General features: G+C 49.3%; 2 protein-coding genes across 5 annotated transcripts; both read right to left on the reverse strand.

Moving 5' to 3' along the window:
- Positions 1 to 3,092: 3,092 nt before the first annotated feature.
- On the reverse strand, positions 3,093 to 9,138 carry Mxra8 (matrix remodeling associated 8). Of its 2 annotated transcripts, none has more exons than XM_052715686.1 (10): positions 7,181 to 9,138; positions 6,239 to 6,262; positions 5,826 to 6,128; positions 5,521 to 5,622; positions 4,938 to 5,408; positions 4,478 to 4,645; positions 4,359 to 4,398; positions 4,210 to 4,286; positions 4,057 to 4,137; positions 3,093 to 3,863 (listed from the first exon to the last, which is right to left on the reverse strand). In XM_052715686.1, exons 1-10 carry the CDS (start codon positions 7,392 to 7,394, stop codon positions 3,838 to 3,840), a joined length of 1,506 nt encoding a protein of 501 aa, XP_052571646.1. In that variant the 5' UTR covers positions 7,395 to 9,138; the 3' UTR covers positions 3,093 to 3,837. The 2 variants fall into 2 exon arrangements, with proteins under 2 accessions (XP_052571646.1, XP_052571647.1); XM_052715687.1 differs by having other exon boundaries at positions 7,187 to 9,137.
- Positions 9,139 to 18,950: 9,812 nt separating this feature from the next.
- Positions 18,951 to 20,438, reverse strand: Aurkaip1 (aurora kinase A interacting protein 1). 3 transcript variants are annotated; one of them, XM_052715701.1, is made up of 4 exons: positions 20,391 to 20,438; positions 19,937 to 20,022; positions 19,219 to 19,661; positions 18,951 to 19,125 (listed from the first exon to the last, which is right to left on the reverse strand). In XM_052715701.1, the coding sequence occupies exons 2-4, from the start codon at positions 19,986 to 19,988 to the stop codon at positions 19,024 to 19,026; spliced, it is 597 nt and encodes a 198-aa protein (XP_052571661.1). In that variant the 5' UTR covers positions 19,989 to 20,022; positions 20,391 to 20,438; the 3' UTR covers positions 18,951 to 19,023. The 3 variants fall into 3 exon arrangements, with proteins under 3 accessions (XP_052571661.1, XP_052571660.1, XP_052571658.1); XM_052715700.1 differs by lacking the exon at positions 20,391 to 20,438 and adding an exon at positions 20,278 to 20,390; XM_052715698.1 differs by lacking the exon at positions 20,391 to 20,438 and having other exon boundaries at positions 19,937 to 20,271.
- Positions 20,439 to 21,100: the final 662 nt, after the last annotated feature.

Consider the following 21,100-nt stretch of genomic DNA (forward strand, 5'->3'; position numbering starts at 1 on the left):
CAGGAGCCAAAAGCCTTACCCTGCGCTCGCCTAGATTCCCAATAGGCAGGAATCTGTGCGGTGTCTAGGTCGGGGGTTTGTGGGCAAATGGGCACGCTCGGCCCCAGAAAGGCAAGAGGGATCCTGAAGAGGTTGAGCCCTTTGAGCCAATAAAATCTGCCATGGAGTAGAGGAGCACCGTAGGGCTGGGCCAGTCCGGTTCTCCGACCCAATGCCAGTGCCCGGAATCCGGAGGCACTGGCTACTCTGGGGTGCTTCGGGCGCTCCCCAAGAATTTAAAGATACCTATGTCTAGCCCAAGACAGCTAGAGCCTTACTGCACCCCACGCTAATCCTGAGCTCAGTTCTTATGCCCACTGCCTTGTCGCATCGGATCTCCCAAGAAACTCAAATGAGTGAATACGAGTGGTGATGCAGATGTGCGTACAAGTGTCCAGGCAAGGTCCAAGCTGCGACTGAAGCCAGAGGGATTTTGCCTTGGACATTGTAGATCAAAACAACCAGGTGTCACTGGGTGGTGGTGGCTCATGCCCTTAATCCCAGCACGCGGGAGGCAGAGCCAGGCAGATCTCTGTGAGTTCGAGGCCAGCCTGGTCTACAGAGTGAGATCCAGGACAGGCACCAAAACTACATGGAGAAACCCTGTCTCGAAAAACCAAAACCAAAATAAAAAACCAGGTGTCATCCCCAGGCCAAGGAAGACCAGGATGCCCCTTAACCTATAGAGTTGACCCAGTAGCCTTGCTAGGCTAAAGGCCTCCCCTACTCCAGGATGGCACAAGGCCCTTTGCTGGCCAGTAATAAGAGTAGGGTAATGCATAAGATACTGGTCAGTGATAGAGACAAGGGTTGCCTATTGTGACCTAGAACCATCCCCAGACACTATACCAGCACAAGGAAAGATCCCACCACTGCCTGGAGGACCCAGAAGTTAGTCAGAAGGCATTGAATGTATACTAAAGGCCAGTGAAGTCAGTCTAAGCAGAGTTCTTCCCTTTAATCCCTTACTCCCAAAAGAGGCCTGCTATCCTAGGAACCCATACTCCCTTTGCTAGCAGCTGGCCCTCTTCCTTGAATCTTTACAGAAGTAACCTGAAGAAGCCAGGCGAGGTGGCTTCAAAGGGTCAGCTCAAGAGGGAGAAAGAAGATAGTCCCTTTTCTGAGTGCCCCTCTGGCCAGATACAAGATGCTACTGATCTATTGGTCAGAAGCACTCATATTCAAGGGTCCTCACAGCCCAGCTGCCCTTGGTTCCCATCTGACACCACAAATAATAGGAACTAGAAACCAGAAGCCTGGTAGGAGTCTTGGTACTGATGCTGATGCTGACAGGGGCAGGTTGGGTCACTGTAAAAGAGGTGGATGTGAGGCCAGAGCTTGTACCTTTTTAGGAGTGGTCTTGTCTAGCACTGATGGGTTCAAAGGCCACTAGTGTGAGAGGTACATCCTCAAACTATACCTCAACAGGTCACTGAGGTCCTTGTGGGTGATTGTCATCCTTTCCTATCCTCACTATTCTTGAGAGAGCACTGGAGGGGGGCAAGAGTGAAGAAATGGGACCAATAAGATGGCTTAGCTATTTAAGGTGCCTGCTGTTAAGTCTGATGACTTGAGTTTGAACTCCAGGACCCACATAGTGCAGGCTAAAGCCCACCCAAGGAAGGAGAGAATAGAGTCCTGCAACTTATCCTCTGACCTCTACATTCATGCCATTCACTTATCTACAAACATTCACATAATATAAGTGAAAAAAAAAAAAAAGCAGGATGTGATGGCATATGCCTTTAATCCAATCCTAGCACTAGGAAAGCAGAGGCAGATGCATCTCTATGAGTTCCAGACCAGGCTATATAGTGAGACCTTGTCTCAAGACAAACAAATAAGCAAACACCTGGGCCTCCATGAGCATTGCACACACGTGGTACACAGACATACATGCAGGCAAAACACCCATATATATAAAATGATAAAAATTAAGATTATATATAATTTATTTTTATGTGCATTGGTATTTTGCCTGCATGTATGTCTGTGTGAGGGTGTTGGCTACCCTGGAACTGGAGTTACAGAAAGTTGTGAGCTGCCATGTGGCTGCCTGAAATTGAACCTGGGTCCTCTGGAAAAGCAGTCAGTGCTCCTAACTGCTGAGCCATCTCTTCAATCCCAAATTTTTAAATTTTTTAAAAGAGAGAGTGGGAGGGGGTTGGAGAGATGGCTCAGAGGTTAAGAGCATTGGCTGCTCTTCCAGAGGTCCTGAATTCAATTCCCAGCAACCACATGGTGTCTCACAACCATCTATAATGAGATCTGGTGCCCTCTTCTGGCCTGCAGGCATGCACACAGACAGAACACTGTATACATGATAAATAAATCTTTCTAAGGCGGGTGGGGGATAGAAGTCTGTGCCCTTTCTTAGCTGCTTTTTCACCTTGGTCTGCTGAGGTTACACAGCCAGTGCCCAGTCATGACTAAACCCTAGGGGAACCTGAAAACCAACACCTGATCCTGTTGGCCAAGCCCTGCCTCTTGGGGCTCTTTCTGATGGAATCTCCTCAGACCTGTATCCTTGGGGAGCCTTCCTGCCTGTCTTTGCTTCTTTTTACTCCATCATGGCATCTGCTTCTCAAAGAACTGGGCCAGTGGCCAGGCAGTGGTGGAACACACCTTTAATCCCAGCACGCAGGAGGCACAGCCAGGTGGATCTCTGTGAGTTCCAGGCCAGCCTGGGCTACAGAGTGAATTTCAGGAAAGGCGCCAAAGCTACACAGAGAAACCCTGTCTCGAAAAACCAAAAAATAAAAAATAAAAAAAATAAAAAAAACTGGGTCAGCACCATTTCCTTCTATGTCCTATCTCTGTCATTGTATACTCCCCACTCCTTCCTGTCCACACACACATTTGGAAAAGGGACCGAAAGTCCTTCACCATGGGAAACGGGCTCCTGTGTCATAGTACATTTGATCCTAGAAGGACCTAGACATAGACCTTCCACTCGAGGGGGTAGGGAAGGACAATGGAACTCAAATGAAGGTTATGAGAGCACCTGGGAGATATGTCCTCCCTGAACAGAAGAGGAACAGCAGGGCCAAGGCTAAAAATCAGAAGTGTTTTTATTATGACATGAAAACTTCCCCAGTAGGAGCTGTTTGGTGTGGCAGCACAGGCCACTCAGAACCCTCTTCCCCCATCTTCAGCCAAAATAGAGGACAAATGGAGCCCCAATCCCAGACTCCAGAAAGGGAGGGATGTCAAGGCCAAGAGTCACATGGTACCCAGCAACTCTTGGAAGGTATTCAGCAGAAAGGGATCAGAAGCAGAAAAGGGGCAATGGGCCAGCTCCCAGTGGCCCAAAGCAGCAAGGAGGGCCCACGAGTCAGAACATATGACAGCAGGGCTCTGAGTAATGCATAGGCATAGTGAGTCCTGGAAGACCCTGGGGGCTCTCCAAGACAATGGCTAACATGTTGAACTGGTGACTTAACTATCTTTAAGTGGCTTCCTGGCCCTAGCAGGAAGAAGCCACGAGAGAATGTCCATTTGGTGTACATTAACAAGGGATCTATGTCTGTTGTGTCAAAGCTGGGAGTACAGCCACCAGTGGGCACAGGCTGTACTCCCAACCAGTGGGCAGCAACTATACTATATCAGAGTCCCTAGGGAACCCATAGTTGCTCACCAAGATGAGGGTGATTCTTGGAAGAACAAAGTGCCAAGTTCAGGCCAAGTTTATAGGAAAGCGGGACCAGCCGCTGAGAAGAAGCCAGGAGTGCCACAGGAGGGTCATGGAGACATCCTTTGATGCAGAGCTACTGACCCAGCCAGAAGCTCAGGATCCATTTATTTGCAGTACTCCTTTCTGAACTCTGGAAGCCAAGAAAATGGCTAGTGTCTACTTTCTGTCCCTTAGTCCCAGTGGGAAAGTCAGGAAGACATTTGGCATGACTTCCCAAGGCCTTCTCAGAAAAGATGGCAGGGGTCTCCTATCCAAAGGGTCCCGGGAATGGGTAGAGTCACATGTGGGATGGCGGGATGTTGGGGTCTCCCTCCACTGCTCACCTTTATCCAGATCCACATTCTTGGCAGGCAGGGGACTGTGGGCCAGCTCAGCCCTCTCCTTCAGGATGTTGTTCTTGTAATCTGGTTAGAAGAAAAGAATAAGTCCCACCCAAAAATGCACTTCCCCTGGACCCTTGTGGCCCTCACTCCTACCTAGCTGGATGTCCTCAGTCCTATAAGGAGCCTGGTCCCCTGTGGCCACAGCAAACTCCATCATGTTCACGTCCTTCCTAAAGGGAGATGGCAGTGTAGGAGGGCAGGGCAGGGCAGGTCTGGGAGGAGGGCTGGGCAAGCAAACTCACCCCTTCAGTTTCCCAGCTTTTTTGTCTGAAGTCCCGCATCCTGTGAAGAGAGGAATATCAAGTCAGTCTCACTGTCCTCAGTCAATCTGGGCCCCTCTGTTCTAAGGGCCCTGCCTTACCTCCACGATGACGATGGCGTGTAGCCAAGACTACGGTGATGAGCAACAAAATGAATAGCAGTAGCGTGGCCAACACATAGCCCAGTTGCTGGAAGAAATGCGCGTGGTTCTCTGGGACAATGACGTTGATGACACTGTGGCCTCGGGATCTACTTACCAGCGTGGGATCTACAGGGAAGTAGCAAGCATCAGAAACCCTCCATGAGTCAGGTGTGGTGGAGCTGCCTTTAATCCCAGCACTCAGGAAACAGAGACAGGCGGATCTCTGAGTTTAAGTCCAGCCTGGTCTACAAAGCTAGTTCCAGGACAGCTGAGGCTACACAAGGAAACGCTGCCTCGAAAAACAAAAACTAATACCAAAAAAAAAAAAAGAAAAGAAAAGAAAGAAAGAAGGAAAGGAAGGAAGAAACTCTCAGCAATACCCCTTCTCGGTGCCCGCAGGCTGCACACTTGCACACACCTGGGCCAGGAGCGCTGTTGTGGCCAGACCCATTACTGGGAGAGGCAGGAGCAGGTGGCTCCAAGACAGGTTCGGTGACCTGTAGGTGGAAGACCCGGCGCTCGTGCAGGCCGCAGTAGTGGTGGTGCAGGTGGCAGGAATAGATTCCCTCGTCAGCCGGCTCCAGAGAATCTATGCGTAGGGAGAAGTCGCCACGTGCAAAAGCGTCGGCATTCACTGCCACACGATCACGCAGGAAGGATGGCCCGTAGGCTCGGCGCTCGCCAGATGCGTACAGGTCAAGCAGGCGGTCAGCGCGGTCGTGTGGCACCCCAGGTAACTGTCGGTCCCAATGGACCACCTGCTGCGCCTCCTCTAAGTGGCGGTCAGTCCACAAGTGCTCACGGTTCACGCAAGTCATCAGAGCCGGCGCGCCGCGGACCACCACCTTCACTTCCTTCTCGCCGTCCCAGTAAGCGCGAGCTAACAGGGCTGCGGATGCATTGAGAGAGGCAGCCAGATCACTGCCCCGCAGAGGTGAGGAAGGGGAAGACGGGCTGGGGCAGGGATGGCAGTAGCAAAGGAGGGTGAGGGGCACACTCACGATCGTCGGTGACCTCGAGGCGCACGGCCAGACTCTCGTAGAGGTGACAGTAGTGGTGGTGCAGGTTGCAGGTGTACACCCCTTCGTCGCCCTCCTCCACAGCTGCTTCGCAGAAGATAACCTCAGCGTGTGGGACCCATCTTCCTCCATAGCCCCTCCCTAAATGGTTCTGTCCCCTCCATGGCCCCGCCTTTCCAAGGCTCCACCCTTTCATAGGCCTAGCCTCGTCAAAGGTTTGTGTCCGCCCCCTGCCAATGTTTCTACTCCTGCCAAAGTTTCAGCCCCACCACGGTTCCACAGCGTACCGCGGATGAGCAGTGAGAAGTTGCCGTCGTGGAAGGCAGAAGGCGACAGCAGGAGGCGGCCGTTGTCGCGCGGCTCGTACACGCGCTGTTCACCCGCCGAGTACATATCCACGAGTCGGCGCCCTTGGCTGCCCGGGACTCCGCTGAGGTCCCAGTGGACCACGCGCTGGCGGTCATGCAGTCGGTCTTGGGTCCACACCATGCGCGGGCTCTGGCAGCGCAGCACCGCCTGGGTTCCGGCTGCCCAGCTCACTACGGACTCAGACACCACAGAACTGCTGGCTGTTGCGGTCCCTGAGGGCCCTTGTCGGGAAGAGGGAGTCAGCGGCAAAAGTCAAGATGGAGGCAGGATGGGTTAGGAGAGAAGTGGACTCTAAAGGGGCCTGGCCCACAGCTGGGTATGGGATACTAACCTGAGTACAGAAGGACTTCAAGGCCTGGAAGGAGAGGAAGAATAAAGCTGTAGGCATTTTTCACCTTTGCATCCCAGGACCCACCAGTTGGAAGACCACTTGGGGCGTCCCGCAGTCATGGCAGTTTGTTGCCATGATGCCCACTTAACTAGTTCTGGTAGGGAAACTGCAGGTAACACCTTAGTGTCACCTTCCTGGCTATACAGACAGCTCTGGTAAGTGGGAAACCAAGAAATCTGGCCGTGAGTAGTAGGGAAGGATGTGACTCTTTGCAGTCTTGTTCTGAACTGTGAACTTGAAGTAACCATTGCCACATCATAGCAACAAGTCCTTCCGAACTGCTCCAGCAGGACACTGAGGCAACCAGCAGTAGTATATGCATCTGTGCTGAACCTTTAGGAACCTTCAGCCCTCGGGCATTCATAGCCCTGTCCTACACACCCCACCCTGGGTGCAGCATGGCCCCCTGCTACAGTCCCAACAGGTGACATGGGGAGTAAGTCCTGATCTGCCACCACTGGCCCAAGACAGTGCTGTGGAGAAGTGGCTTAGGGCCCAGGCTTCTAGGAAAAATGTGCCTGGTCAGCAGGCCAGAGTAGGCAGGGCCTAGGGGCCCTGAAGAAGGCGTTGGAACAGATTCTATTAGCCCCTTAGTTGTCAGCCCCACTGACTCCCCTCCCCACATCTGGGAGGACTGCACCCTGAGCAGCTGACACTGTAGTCACACAAAGAATGGGTACAGGAGGCACCCTTGGCTACATCCTCCCTAGTTAGGGCCTCTGGGATTTTTGTTAGAGTACCTGAAGGCTTCATGATTGAAAGTGAATTGCTGTTTTGAGGCACCAGCCTGGTCCTTTTCTTTGATGAGTGCTCCCTACCCCTCCCAGCCTAAACACAGAGAGTTCATCAACTCACTGTCCCACACACAGTCCCATCTCTCACACTCACTCTGAAGAAGCACCAGTTTCCACAGCAAGACACAGGACAGCAGTTCCATGGCGCCAGCAGGGACCGCGCTGTGCTTTGTCTTACTCAGCTCTAACTCTCCAGAAAAACAGCCGACCCCCTCTCCCTGCCAGCACCCGCTGACATCACGGAGCTGTAGGCCGGGTCTGTGCCCCGCCCACTGTGCTGCTCTACTGTTGGCCTCCCCCATCCTTGGCTGGCCTGTTGTGTTGCAGCCACCCGGTCCAGGCCTAGAAGGTGGGAGGGTCTGTGTAAATGCTCAGCCAGTCACCGGACAGCCCTTGGGTGGGGCAGTAGCTCAGTCCTAGGACAGATGAAGAGGCCTGAATGTGAGGATTCCTGAGGCCATGTGGGTGCCAAGCATCTGGTAAACTTTCTGAGCTGCAGCAGAACTGGTGTTTGAAGGTGAATGATCTGCATCCCCGGCTTTGACATTCTCCCATGTGGTCAGCCAGGCCAGAAAACCTGGACTGCTTTCTCCATTCTTGTATTCTCCTTGCCAGATCAGGTGGCTCTTCCAGTTCCAATTTAGATGAGGGTGACTTTACTATGCCCTTCTCTGGGACCATGGTGGGCTACCTGCAGACCACATGATGACACTATGGTCCACTTATCTCTAGGATCAAGAAAGGCAGGCACAGTGGCCCACACCTTTAATTCTAGCACTTGAGAGGCAGAGGCAGAGCTCTATGAGTTTGAGGCCAACATGATCCTCATAGTGAATTCCAGAGCAGCCATGGCTACACATAGTGAGACCCTGTCTCAAACAAAACAAAGAACAGCCAACTAGGGAGGTGCGTGGTAGGACCTCTGGGCACTGAGGACAGAGTGTGAGTGTGGTCAGACTTTCCTCATGGCCTGACGACTAGAGCTGTCCACATTCATAAGGCAAACCCAGAGTCCTGAAACCAGGACTGAATTACTATGATCTGGGAAACCTCCACTTGGAGGAAAGGGGAGTGGAACTCTCCCAACAGAAAGCACAAATTTGAAGCTCTGGGAAAACAAAGTCATATAAACAAATGGGAAATAACAGAGCAGCACTGTGTACCAGCCCACTCCTGCTAGTTAAGCAAACCTCAGAACAAGAAAGGAAAAGAATCCAAAAAACCTCAGAAGCCCTTAAGCAGTCTAGGCCACTTCTTTGGATAGTAATAGGTACAGGCCCTATCCCTGGAGGCTGGGGTGGGGTCCCCAAGTCCTCAGACAAGCCAGAACCTCAGCCTAGCTGGCTATTGGAGGGGAGGGGGAAACAGGGAGGACCAGCTGTGAGGCTATAGGAAGTCCCTCAGGACCTAAGGCAGCCAGCCATCCAGGATCTGGGCCAGGCAGAGCATGAACTTGGCCCCCAGCTCTTCCCTGGGCCTTTTATTCTGGAAAAACAAGTCCCACCCAGCAGGCCATCCCTCAATTCCCCTGTTCTGACCTTCCCTTCTGCTTTTCTAAGTGGTGTGGATGCCTCACTTGCCACAGTGTGTGTCTCTACCCCATACTCAGGAGGTTGACTTCTGCTATATCTGTCTCCCCTCTCTACTCTCCCATGGTTGTCCTAGGCTATCCTTTATCCTGTTTCTTTCCATGGAAGGAGAGTGTTCAGGAAGCGATAAAAGGACACAGAGGTGGCCCCAGGCCTGATCCTAAATATGAGTGTTGACAAGGTTCAAGGACAGAGGAAGAGTGTATTAGGAGTCTGGGACACCTGTTCCATACCTCTGCCCAGGTCTTCCCTTTGCAGACTCAGGGCTTGCAGACTTGGGGAACTCTCAAACTACAAATCCCAATAACTTACTTCCAGATTACAGGCCAGATACTGATATCTATGGGAGCCTTGACTCCCTAGAGACACACATGGGAACAGATGACCCTTGGCCAACACCTTCTTCCCCCCATCCTCTACTTTAGGCCAGAGGAGTCAAGATGGAGAGCAGAGGCCTGTTTGCCCTCCTCCCAGCCCCCCCCCCTCCCCCACCACATCCTTAAGCAGGAAATAGCCACAGACAAGAACTGGAGCCAAGCAGGCAGCCTGGGCTGCTAACCAAGCCACCTGCCCCTCCCACAGTCAAGGGGGGCCTGGGCCACTCCAGCTCCTTTTCAGTCTGTACTGTGGAGCCCCCAGCTCCCTGCTCCTTGCTTCCCAGCCCCATCTAGAATCTTTGTCCCTCTAGGAAAAGAACAGACCAGGGCAAAGCAAAACCACTGACCTCATGGTACTTTGGCAAAGCCTCAGCCAACCCAGAGCCCTAGACTTATTTTCTTCTTTTAGGGGTGTGGCCAGACAAGAGGTATCAGCCAGCCCACTAGGCACAAAGACTAAGAATCTGATGTTGGCTCCTATTCCTGGTGACTTGGACATTCCAGGCAGCCCGGCTCATTGGGAAGAAAAACCACAGGACCAGCGATTCAGTCAGGTCCAACTGCCCCACCACAGGCTTCTTATGGTCCCATGGAATATATTCAGACCAGACACAGGCACAAACTGAGAGTTGCTTATGCATCTACTGTTACTCATCCATAAAGACCCACATTGGTCTTCATTTATCCAGCACTTTCTGAACACCCACCAAGCATTCAAGATTCAGTGCTAAATTAGATGGATGCACCAGCCCTTGCCCTGTTGATAGACCAGCATACTTATCTTTTATCATCTATTCATTAATTTATTTTTTTAATCAACTTTTTTTATGTGCATTGGTTTTTTTGCTTACATATATGTCTGTGTGTGAGGATGTTGGATCACCCAGAACTGGAATTATAGACAGTTGTTTGCTGCCATGTGGGTGTTGAGAATTGAACCTGGGTCCTCTGGAAGAGCAGCCAGTGTTCTTAACCACTGAGCCATCTCTCCAGCCCCCTTTTTTATTTATTTTTTTATTTTTTTGAGACAAGGTCTCTCTACATAGCTCTGGCTGTCATGGAACTCACTATATAGACCAGACTGGACTCCAATTTACAGAAATCCACCTGCCTCTGCATACCAAGTGCTAGGATTAAAAGAATGCACCACTATACCTGTGGTGGTATTGTGTTCCCCAAAATATTGTGCACCCTAATAAATTTATCTGGGGTCAGAGAACAGAAGAGCCACTAGATACAAAGGCTAGAAAATGGTGGCACTCACACCTTTAATCCTAGCATTCCAGAGACAGAAATCCCTCTGGATCTCTGTGAGTTCAAGGCCACATTGGAAACAGCCAGGCATGGTGACACACGCCTTTAATCCCAAGAAGTGAGCCTTTAATCCCAGGGAGTGATGGCAGAAAGGCAAGATATATAAGGCGTGAAGACCAGGAACTAGAAGCATTTGACTGGTTAAGCGTTCAGGATTTCGAGCAGCAGTTCAGCTGAGAGCCATTGGGATGAGAACACAGAAGCTTCCAGTCTGAGGAAACAAGACCAGCTGAGAAGTTGGCCAGGTGAGGTTAGCTGTGGCTTGTTCTGTCTCTCTGATCTTCCAGTGTTCAACCCAATACCTGGCTCAGGTTTGATTTTATTAATAAGAACTTTTAAGATTCCTGCTACACTCTACCTGGCTTATGATCATTTAAAAAATATTTAATGTATTTTTTTGTGTATAGATTTCTCACCTGCATATGGCCTTGTACTACCTGCAGTGCACTCAGAGGCCAGAAGAGGGCATCAGATCCTCTGGAACTGGAGCTACGGGTAGTTGTTAGCCTCCCATGGCCACTCGGAATCAAACCTGGGTCCTCTGTAAGAGCAACAAGTGCTCTAAAACACTAGGCCATCTCTCCAGCCCCTTATGATCATTTCTAAATGACAGAAGTGGATGGGCATAGTGGCACATGCCTGTTACTACAGCATTCAAGAGGATGAATCAGGAGGATCATCATCAGTAAGAACCTGTTTTAAAATAAATGAAACAAGAATAGCCATCTGGCTAGAGGTTGGCCTGATGGCACACAGAAATACTGAAGTGGTTTAGGGCTACCATGGACAGACAAGAAAATGGTCCCTATCAAGTCCTCATGGTGAGTAGATTTCAAAGAATCCACAAGACTACAGCCATTGGTGTCTGCACCATGGAGTCCCCTGTGTGAGTGTGAGCACGCAGCATAGTCATATACACACTTGATCAGGCTACATAACATTAAAAAGTGAGAAAATGTCCCTGCTTTGGTGGCAAAGCTTCTACCAGAGCAGATGCAAAGAGCTATTCCCTCCAATCCAGGGGGAGCAGTTCCCTAGAGTTAAGAATCCCACTGGGTGGGCAACAGAACAAGGTCTGGGGGTGACCTTTGGGAGCTGAGATAGTCCTAGACCCCAGCCAAGTCTTCATCCCTACAACTTGGAGGAATCAGATTCTGCAGGTGGTCTAGAAGTGGGCCTCCATTCTTTGGAGCTACTCTGACATCAGGCTTTTGAGACTTTGAGCAGGGCTAGACCATGGAACTGTGAGGTAACAAATGTGACTTCTTGTACAGCAGTGGGGGACCAATACAATTCCATGGTAGCAGAAACAAGTATTCATTTCATAAGGATAGCCCCTGGTTTCCATAGTCCCTGGTTTCTCAGTAAGGATTGGGTATGATAGGGGCCAATATGGACAAACTGCTGGGCCAAAAGTCCATCTGGATTGTGCTAGGATCTGTTTGGACCCCTCATGTCCAAGAGGTGGAGGATAGATGGTTCACATACACTCTAGACCATAACGTTCACCATTCTACCCTCAATCTGGTTAGGGAGATTTTCATGAAGGAGTTGAAACCAAGCCCTTGTAGATCATAGCAGGCACTCCACCACTAAACTGCACCCCCAGAATGTTTTCTATGAGTTCTGACCCATTTCCTAGAAATAGTCACTTGAATGTCTGTTGGTTCTTCTAGGGTCCAGAGTGCTGGGATTAAAGGAGTATGCTGGGGCTGGAGAGATGGCTCAGAGGTTAAGAGCACTGACTGCTCTTCTAGAGGTCCTGAGTTCAATTCCCAGCAACCACATGGTGGCTCACAACCATCTGTAGTGAGATCTGGTGCCCTCTTCTGGCCTGCAGGGATACATGCAGGCAGAACATTGTATACACAATAAATAAATCTTTTTAAAAAATAAAAAATAAATAAATGAATAAATAAATAAATGGATAAATAAATAAATAAGTAAATAAGTAAGCAAGTAAATAAATAAATAAATAAATAAATAAATAAATAAATAAATAAATAAATAAATAAATAAATAAATAAATAAAGGAGTGTTCCACCACCGCCCAGCCCTCATCGGTTTTATTATTGTTGCTGTGTCAGGTATGGTAGCACACACCTTTAATCCCAGCACTCAGGAGGCAAAGCCAGGTTGGTATGCATAGTGGGTGCCAAATCAGCCAAAGCTGCATAGTGAGACATCATCTAAAACAAAAAGCAAAAATCCAGGCATGATGGCACAAGCCTGTTATCCCAGCATTTGGGAGCCTGAGGCAAAGAGATCTCTGTGAGCTGGAGGGCAGCCTGGTTTACACAGTAAGTTATTTTCTTGGCATTATAGGTTGAACCCCAGGCTTTACACATGTTCTGAAAGCACTTGACCACTGACACCCCACCAATCCATTTATTTGTGTGTATGCTGTGGCATCTATGTCACAGTGTACATGTCACAATGTACAAAGCACTGCGGTGTCTGGGAATGGAACTCAGGTTTTCAGATTTGGTGGCAAGCACCTTTACCTGGTGAACTGTCTTGTTGGCCACAATCCATCAATAAAATAGAGGACAACTTTTGGGAACTGGTTCTTTTCCCACCATGTTCCAGGGATCAAACTCAAGTTATCAGGCTTGTAGGGCAAGCATTTTTACCCACTAAACCATCTCACTGCCACCCACCTTCTCTGAGATAGGGTCTTGCTATGTTATGTAACACTGGCTGGCCTGGACTTTACCGTGTAGACCAGGATAGCCTGGAATTTTAGGTGATTCTCCTGCCCCTACCTACCAGTGCTGGAATTACAAGTATGAGCCACAATGCCCAGGCCCAAATCTTTGTTGTTGTTGAGACAGTCTCTCTATGTAATCTCATTATATAGACCAGAGGTTCTCAACCTGTGAGTTGCAACCCCTTTGGCAAAACCTCTGTCTCCAAAAATATTTACATTATGATTCATAACAGTAGCAAAATTACAGTTATGAAGTAGCAACGGTTGAGGGTCACCACAACATGAAGACCTGTATTAAAATGTCACAGCGTTAGGAAGTTTAAGAACCACTGATGTAGACCAAACTGGCCTCAAACTCACAGACATTTGCCTGCCTCTGCCTCTGCCTCCCCAGTGTGGTTGCCATCTATGAATCTTAAATATGTAAATTAAAAATGAAACTTGTTTAGGAGGTTGGAGAGGAATTCCTAAGACATAAAGCCAAATGTGACAAAAGTATCTTTTTGTTATTTGGTTTTGGTTTTTTGAGACAGGGTTTACCTGTGAAGCTCTGGCTGTCCTGGAACTCACTATGTAGCCCAGGCTCTCACTATGTAGTCCAGGCTGGTTTTGAACTCAGAGATTTGCCTGCCTCTTCCTCCCAAGTACTGGGACTAAAAGTGTATACCATCACCACCCAGCCCCACAAAAGTACCTTTTTTTTTTTTTTTTTTCCCTCAAGACAGAATTTCTCTGTGAAACAGTCCTGGTTATCCTGGAACTCATTCTGTAGACCAGGATCGCCTCAAGCTCACAGAGATCTGCCTGCCTCTGCCTCCCAAGTGCTGGGATTAAAGGCGTGTGCTACCACCGTCTAGCTACATAAAAGTATCTTAACGTATTACAAATGGTATAACAGCATTGAAGGGAGAAAGGGAACGCTGACATGGTATCTGAGGAACATGTCTGTCAGGCTGCTGAAGGCAGAGAACTGCACTCAAGGACTGCACCTTAATTGACAGCCATTCTGATATGTTGTTGTGCATGCATGCACATGGAACCTGAAAAGTCAAGGGGTAGTAGATGGGGAACCCAGATCCTTGCTAGTTGGAATGAGAAGTTACAGATGAACGGGAGAGGCCTGAACAACTTATATGAAGTTCAACTCCAGCTACAGAGACCTTGATAAGACCTTGTTAGCTCAATTATCAATTACGTAGAGGTGTGGAATTCATATTGTGCATTTAAGTTGATCATTATAACATGTATTTTCTATTTCTGTCAAGTAACAGAACCATGCAGCAGTCCCAGAGCAGCAACCCACCCAGTGCTCAGACCCTGGTTTCTCTGAAAAACAAATAATGGCTCCTTAGAAGCAGCTTATTATAGGATCAGGAGGAAAAAATAAATAATAAATCTACAGTGTTTCATATCTTGAAACAGGAAGCAAGTCCTCTTGATAACAATAAAAATGGAGTGTGTCCCCAGGCAATGGTGGCACATGCCTTTAATCCCAGCACTCGGAGGCAGAGGGAAGTGGATCTCTGTGAGTTCAAGGACAGCCTAGTTAGTCTACAGAGTGAGTTCCAGAACAGCAAAGGCTACAGAGAAACCCTGTCTGAAAAAAAAAAAAAAAAAAAAGTGGCCACAACTCTGGCCAATGAAAAACATGGGCACAAAAAGTACTATTGGGTTATAACCCAAAGTATTATTGGATCCACGCTGAAGTTGATGGAAAATATTCTCATTGCTCTGTAGAAATGAACAAAACAAACATAACCCAACAAGGCAATGTCTTCTAACTGAATTCAGGCTATCTGCAAGAACAGTGCTCTTAATTGCTGACCATCTCTCCAGGTTTTCTAATGTCTACATTTTACTGTTTGTGATCTGCCAATAAGGAATTCTGGCAAGACTTGGCAGAAATGGCTTGTATATGCTAAATATGGTGTTAACTAGACAGCATAACCAAGGCTGGAGGATCTTGATGCTTCTTCCAGCCATAGTGCCTCTACCCATCTATGCAGCACTACTGGTCCACACAGTCCCCTTGTCTACATGGTCACCCTTTGCCTGCATAACACCCTCTGGCTACCTTTTATCTTGTGGTCTTCTATCATGCAGTAACTCAGGGTAGGTTCTCTCCTACCTACCTATAGAAATTGCCACACACCCCTTTTTTTCTTTGACTAGTTTTATTGTAAAGGATACAGCTGATTAATGGGAAAGTACAACATAGGGCAAAGTATGGAAGAGTCTCAAGGACAAGATCCTTAATCCTTGTGGAGAAAAGGTAAGTATCTCAAGCACTTTACCAACTAGGAAGCTCCCTGGAGACTTAATGCCCAGAATTACTTTACTTGGGATTTCATGGTTTGAGCAAGTATATAAAGTCAGACTTCAGAGTTCTCCTCTTTGGTTCTAGGTTTATTACTGTGCATGCAAGCTATCATGGTACACACGTGGACACCAGAGGACAAAAGAATCATACTGTCCAGGTGTATTGTAGCTTGAAAATAAACTGTTCTGCCACAAAAATCATGTGTTTAGGAAGGTTAGGAAGGTATAGTTGAAGGACATAGGTATTATGTACATGTTGGGTTGGGGATTTAGCTCAGTGGTAGAGTGCTTGCCTAGCAAGCACAAGGCCCTGGGATTGGTCCTCAGCTCCGGTGGGGGGGGGGAGGAGCGGGGGAGAAAATAAATACATGTCTTTGAAAAGCATAAATGGCTCCAGGCCCTTCATTCATTGGTTCCTGCTCATCATGTTAAAAAAGCTTTTCTAGCCGGGTGGTGGTGGCACACGCCTTTAATCCCAGCACTCAGGAGGCAGAGGCAGGAGGATCTCTGTGAGTTCAAGATCAGCCTGGGATACAGAGTGAGTTCCAGGAAAGGCTCCAAAGCTACACAGAGAAACCCTGTCTCAAAACAACAATGACAAGAACAACAACAAAGCTTAACAGCCAATAACTAGGCAGTAGAGGGATAGGTGGGGCTGCTAGGCAGAAAGAATAAGGAAGAGGAGTCTTGCGGGAGGTGGGGGAGAAGCCAGGGGCCAGCCAGTCAAACATGGAGGAAGCAGGGAAATAGGACATACAGAAGGAAAGAAAGGTAAAAATCCTCAAGGCAAAACATAGATGAAGAAAAACAGGTTAAATTAAGAGCTAGAGGGACAAGCATAAGATAAGGCTGCGCATTCATAACTACTAAGAATTCTCTTTATGTCATGATTTGGGGGCTGGTGGTCCAAGAAAGCCTGCTAAGGCATCAACATGAGCCCTAGACACAGGGATGTTTTCTCACCTTCCAACCCTAACCCATGTCCTTGCCAGGACAGCCCAAGCCATGGATTAACTCAATGGGACCATCCTCCTCCTAGGCTCTGCTCTATCTAGAACATATTGTCCTTGCCAGCCATACAGTTCCCTGACAGTGGGAAGTAAAACTCATTGGAAGGTCAGTCAGGCTTGCATCAAACAGCTGTACTGTATCCCACGCAGGGGCTTCTGAGTTGGCAGTGCCCTGACCAAAGTTCCTCAGTAGAGCTAGGAATTTGTGTATGTGGAGACCCTGCACATTTACTGGTTAGGAAACACACTAGGTACTCAAATATGCTGCTGGCTGTGCAGGCATGTGGTGGACATAAGCTCACAAAAGGCCATACTGAGGTAGCTATCAGCTTTTAGTCTTGGTACAAAAGATGGGGTACCTATCATGGGTTGAAGACTACTCTTAGCAACCATGGCCTGGCCAGAATCTTAAACTATGACTATGCTAGGAGGGGCCAGGTTGATCAGTTGGGAGCAGAACCAAATGATAGGCCTTCCTTCATAGCATCTTCCCAGAACAGGGAGATACCAAGAAGGGGCTATGCATCCCACAAGGTAGAAGGCTGGGAGGAGGCCCTATAGGAAAGAAAGGATAGCCACTTTGTGGCCTGGAAAGAGCTGCAAAGATAAAAATATAATCCTCAAATTGTCTGCTGAGATCCTGGCTGGGTAAAGTTTTCCAAGCCATAAGCATGGGGGTGGAGATTGGACAGGGATGACTCACACAGTGACCAGTGACCCATGATATGTGATGAAGGAAACAATCTCATCCTCAGCACTGATGCTATGTGTGGGATTGTGTGGTAGTGTGCTCCTGTCTTGTAGGAGCCCAGCAATATCTGCTGTCTCTAATCCCCATTCTAACAACCAAAACGTCTCCAGATAGAATTTAGGCAATGTTAAGAACCACTACCCTTGGACCAAGCATGGTGGTGCATGGCTTTAATTCCAGCACTCAATAGGCAGAGTCAGGTGGATCTCTGAATTTAAAAGGCCAGCCTGGTCTACACAGCGAATCCTAAGACAGCCTTGAGTACAGAGACCCTGTCTCAAAACAAACACACACACACAAACCAGAAAAGGTGTTACTCTGTAGGAAGCAGCACAGGGCCTCCTTTTCTAGCTGACACACTGAGTGTGGTAGCTGAACCACTTGGGTCTCCTGCCCTACTGGCCTCTCTGCTAAGATCTGGAAGCTTAACTCCAGACAGCGGAATCAAAACCTCACTTCTCCTCTAGAAGGAAGTGTGGGGTGAGCCACAGGGCAGCTCTTGGGCAGGGCTGAAAGGAAATACCAGGAGCAGCTATGGACAGCCAAAAGTGCCAGCAGAAGGCAGGGGGCTGGCCAGAACTGGCTCAGAGAGGGCAGGCTACCCTTCACCAAGGCTCAGTCTTAGACACTCAGGCCCTGGGACCCCTGTTCCACTCATCACAGGTGCCCAGATTCAGGAAGAGTATCACAGCTGGGGAGTCCTGAAAGGAGCTCTCAGCCAGCTGCTCTGGTCCTCAGCCAAGGTCCATGGGATGCCAAGAGTCTCTGATTACTGCCCCCTTATGGTCACTAGTAAACACACAGCTACATTAGAGGTTTTTAGCACTCCACCCAATCAGCTTCAGTCTTTAAAGCAGAGACCACAATGCCCTTTTGGGACCATGTCTTTTGGAAACCCTTCACTGATTCACATGTGTTGAACAGGGGCCCATCTGGATACCAAGGGACATTTGGTTATCAATATCATCTAGTCTACCCTAGATTTGTTAACTCTGAAGATAGGTATCAGAGAGCAGAGTAAACAAGAAGGCACAACAGATGCACTGTCCAGGTTTCCCTGCTTATACCTAGCTCCCTCATACCTTGGTACACAAGGCCAGGGTCCCTCCAGGCCTCCAACTGTTCAGAGTATACATTCCTCTCAGTGCAGGGATACTGGAATCATAAGAGTCTCTACCTCAAGCTAAAACTCTAAACAGCATCTTCCTTGGTAAGCCCTCAACACTGAACTTACCAACACACTGTTCAGGCAACCTTCCTGATTAGTGCCCCCATCCACACTGAAGAATCCAGAACACAGGAGAGGCTGAGGAGTCAAAAAGAGGCTGGAGCATCTGGGAAGGCTGGCACCCATGGTAATACCCTGTCCCGTGGCCAGATGACACCATCCCAGCCAACAGGGCAACTTAAAGGGCTTATCACCTATAGGAGACCATGTGCATCTTTTGGGAAACCTGACCTTTTCTGCTTCCCTACCTTGCTCTCTCAAACCATCCCTTACTTCATAATCAAATCACCACTCACCCTAGTACAGATACCCCTCAGCTCCAATGCCACCAGTATTCACCCTGAAGCCCGCCTCCCTGGAGCTGTTCACAGTGATCCCATAGCACATATCTCTACACAAGGCTGTCATTTCAGAAGGCACAAATTAGTCAGACTGGGTGTCAAGGACCAGCTTGGAACATAGGCAACCAGTAGGCACCCTTGGGCTCTGGGTTCCTATATGGAAGTCTGTTCTTCAAGAGAGCTCCCACCAGACCAAAGAAGCTCTATGCCAGCCCAGAATAACTCAGAACTTCCAACGTTTATTATAATGGGTCAGCAGCAGGAAGAGGATCAGAGGGATGGGACCCCAGGCTCATTTGTTCTTCATGTAGATCTTTGGGGTCTGCCAGCTCTCAGGGGCTTCCTTCAGGCCTGCCTTCAGCCAGATGCGCTTCAAATCTTTCTCAAACTTGATCTGCAAGGGCAGAGGGGGCAACCAACTCATTCTTAGCAAGCCAAGCACTCTCAACCACTACCAATCAAGGTCCAAGGGAGAGCCCATATTCACCTGCTTCCTTTTCAGACGTCCTTCCTGGACTTTACGTCGTTGAAACCGTGTCCTCTTGATCAGTTTACGGTATTTGTGGTGGTTCATCTTCCGTCTTCGGATCTTCAGCACATTTTTGCACTGCACTGGAGTGGCATCCCAGACGTCCCTGACTCCCTGCTTGGCTTCCTCCTCCTGGCTGGGCGGACACTTGTAGTAGTGGGAGGGAACCACAGTCATTGGAACCCCAAAATCCAGTCTGGGCAATAGGTATCGAGCAGTCAGCCAGCTCTCTAGTGGACTGATGGACATCTTCCTGGGGACCAGGAACTCCTCAAGCTTCAATTGGTACCCCTTACCAGGGAGGGAGGCAGCCCGACTTAGGCTTGCAGGCTGCAAACTGTAAAGGGGTCGAAAAGCATGGCTTCCGATCATCCCAGAGCCAGGCCAGGAACGACTGAAACCTAGGGGAAACAAGAGAGTCGCTACTGGTGAGACCACACCAGATCAGAACACTACTACTCCTCAGACGTGGGCAACACGTACACCCAAAACGGGAAAACCTGGGCCTTATTCTTTAGCCTAAAGTTGTGATGTACCCCTTCATACTACATCGAAGTTTGCAGGGAAAAGTTTGTGGACAGGTCCCTAATTCCATAGCGAGTTAAGACTGCTGAAGGCGAGCTGGGCCGCTCATCCCCAACCTAGGCATGGCTTCCGCGTCCACGGGGCCTCTTACCTGCCCAAGGAACAGCCCTGACCAGCTGTGAAGTCAGGCGCGCCAGGAACATGGTGAGTTGATGGCCAGGCCACAGGTGCTCAAAGCTAAAATACAGGTACCAGTTGCGGTCATTGTGGACAGTGTTATTAGTTGTCGCCGGCAGGCCTGGCCGCATGCCTCACATACCCCACCACCCAGGATCCCCCTGACAAGCAATGAGGCATCTTCAAACGTCGCTTTTGGCTTAAATCCTGCCTCTACTTATCTCCACCAACGCGACCCCCGCAAGCCACCCACCCACCGTTTCTGCTCAGACACCCGAACCCACAGCGCGGGATAGTATCAACGCTGGAACGCACCAAACAGAACCAGGCCAACAGCGGCCGGTGGCCTCTCATCTTTCCAGCTCCCCTACAGCCTATCGCTTTCAAGCTTCCGACACACAGACTCAACCCCGGAAGTTAGAACTGACCATTATGCCTCTGACCTTGAGAACTTCCGGTCTGTAAACCGTTCCGCCCCACCCTGATCCTACCCAGCGTCCTCTACTTCCGGTCTGTAAGCGGGGGGGGGGGGGGGGTTCCGCCCCACCCTAATCCTACCAGCGCCCTCTGGCGCCCGACTCTGCGTCAACCCATCTCTTGGGGGCCCGCTAGCAATCGCTTCCGGTTAGAGGGATCGCTTCCTCCGCCCCAGTTCTCCAGCAGCTCGTCAGTTCCGGACAAGAAAACAACCAAAACCCTACATCGGGCCACAATCCCCGATAGTGCTCTGTGCGCACGCGTGGACTTTAGCAGTATTTTTGTTGTTTCGTCTCTCCACAAGGCCCGTAGGACTGCGGAAATGACGTCATTCAGCGACGAAAGAATTTGGAGCTCCTCCTGTTAGGGCTGGAGATGGTTTAGGAATAGCCCTGTGGCTTATGATGGGGGCAAAATAGGACTCGCAGGGCTTCTTGAGTTCTCAGGAACTCGGTGCTGTTCCTGAACATACTGCTCCTGCGGCCCTATCTGTTAACCTGAGAGCCACCTCTCCCCGCCAATCTCAAGTGAGAGGTCCTAAATCCTATATGGGCTGTTTCTAAAGCAAACAAGTTCCAATCGTGTACCTTGGGGGCGCGCGCGGGGGGGGGGGGGGGAGGGAACCCCTGCAACGTTAATTTTTGTGTTGTTTTTTTCCAGA

The sequence above is a fragment of the Peromyscus californicus genome, unplaced genomic scaffold, assembly GCF_007827085.1.
Source record: "Peromyscus californicus insignis strain IS unplaced genomic scaffold, ASM782708v3 Scaffold_5__1_contigs__length_169319896, whole genome shotgun sequence".
NCBI lineage: Eukaryota > Metazoa > Chordata > Mammalia > Rodentia > Cricetidae > Peromyscus > Peromyscus californicus.

Coding starts and splice junctions, on each gene's coding strand:
- Mxra8 (XM_052715686.1), bottom strand. CDS start 7,394: ATGGGGGAGGCCAACAGTAGAGCAGCACAGTGGGCGGGGCACAGACCC. Junction 5,623..5,825: donor CTTCTCACTGCTCATCCGCG/GTACGCTGTGGA, acceptor TCTGCGAAGCAG/CTGTGGAGGAGGGCGACGAA. Junction 3,864..4,056: donor GAATGTGGATCTGGATAAAG/GTGAGCAGTGGA, acceptor CTTGGCTTCCAG/AGTTCAGAAAGGAGTACTGC.
- Aurkaip1 (XM_052715698.1), bottom strand. CDS start 20,093: ATGCGGCCAGGCCTGCCGGCGACAACTAATAACACTGTCCACAATGAC. Junction 19,662..19,936: donor CAGGGCTGTTCCTTGGGCAG/GTAAGAGGCCCC, acceptor TGTTTCCCCTAG/GTTTCAGTCGTTCCTGGCCT. Junction 19,126..19,218: donor GACGTCTGAAAAGGAAGCAG/GTGAATATGGGC, acceptor CTGCCCTTGCAG/ATCAAGTTTGAGAAAGATTT.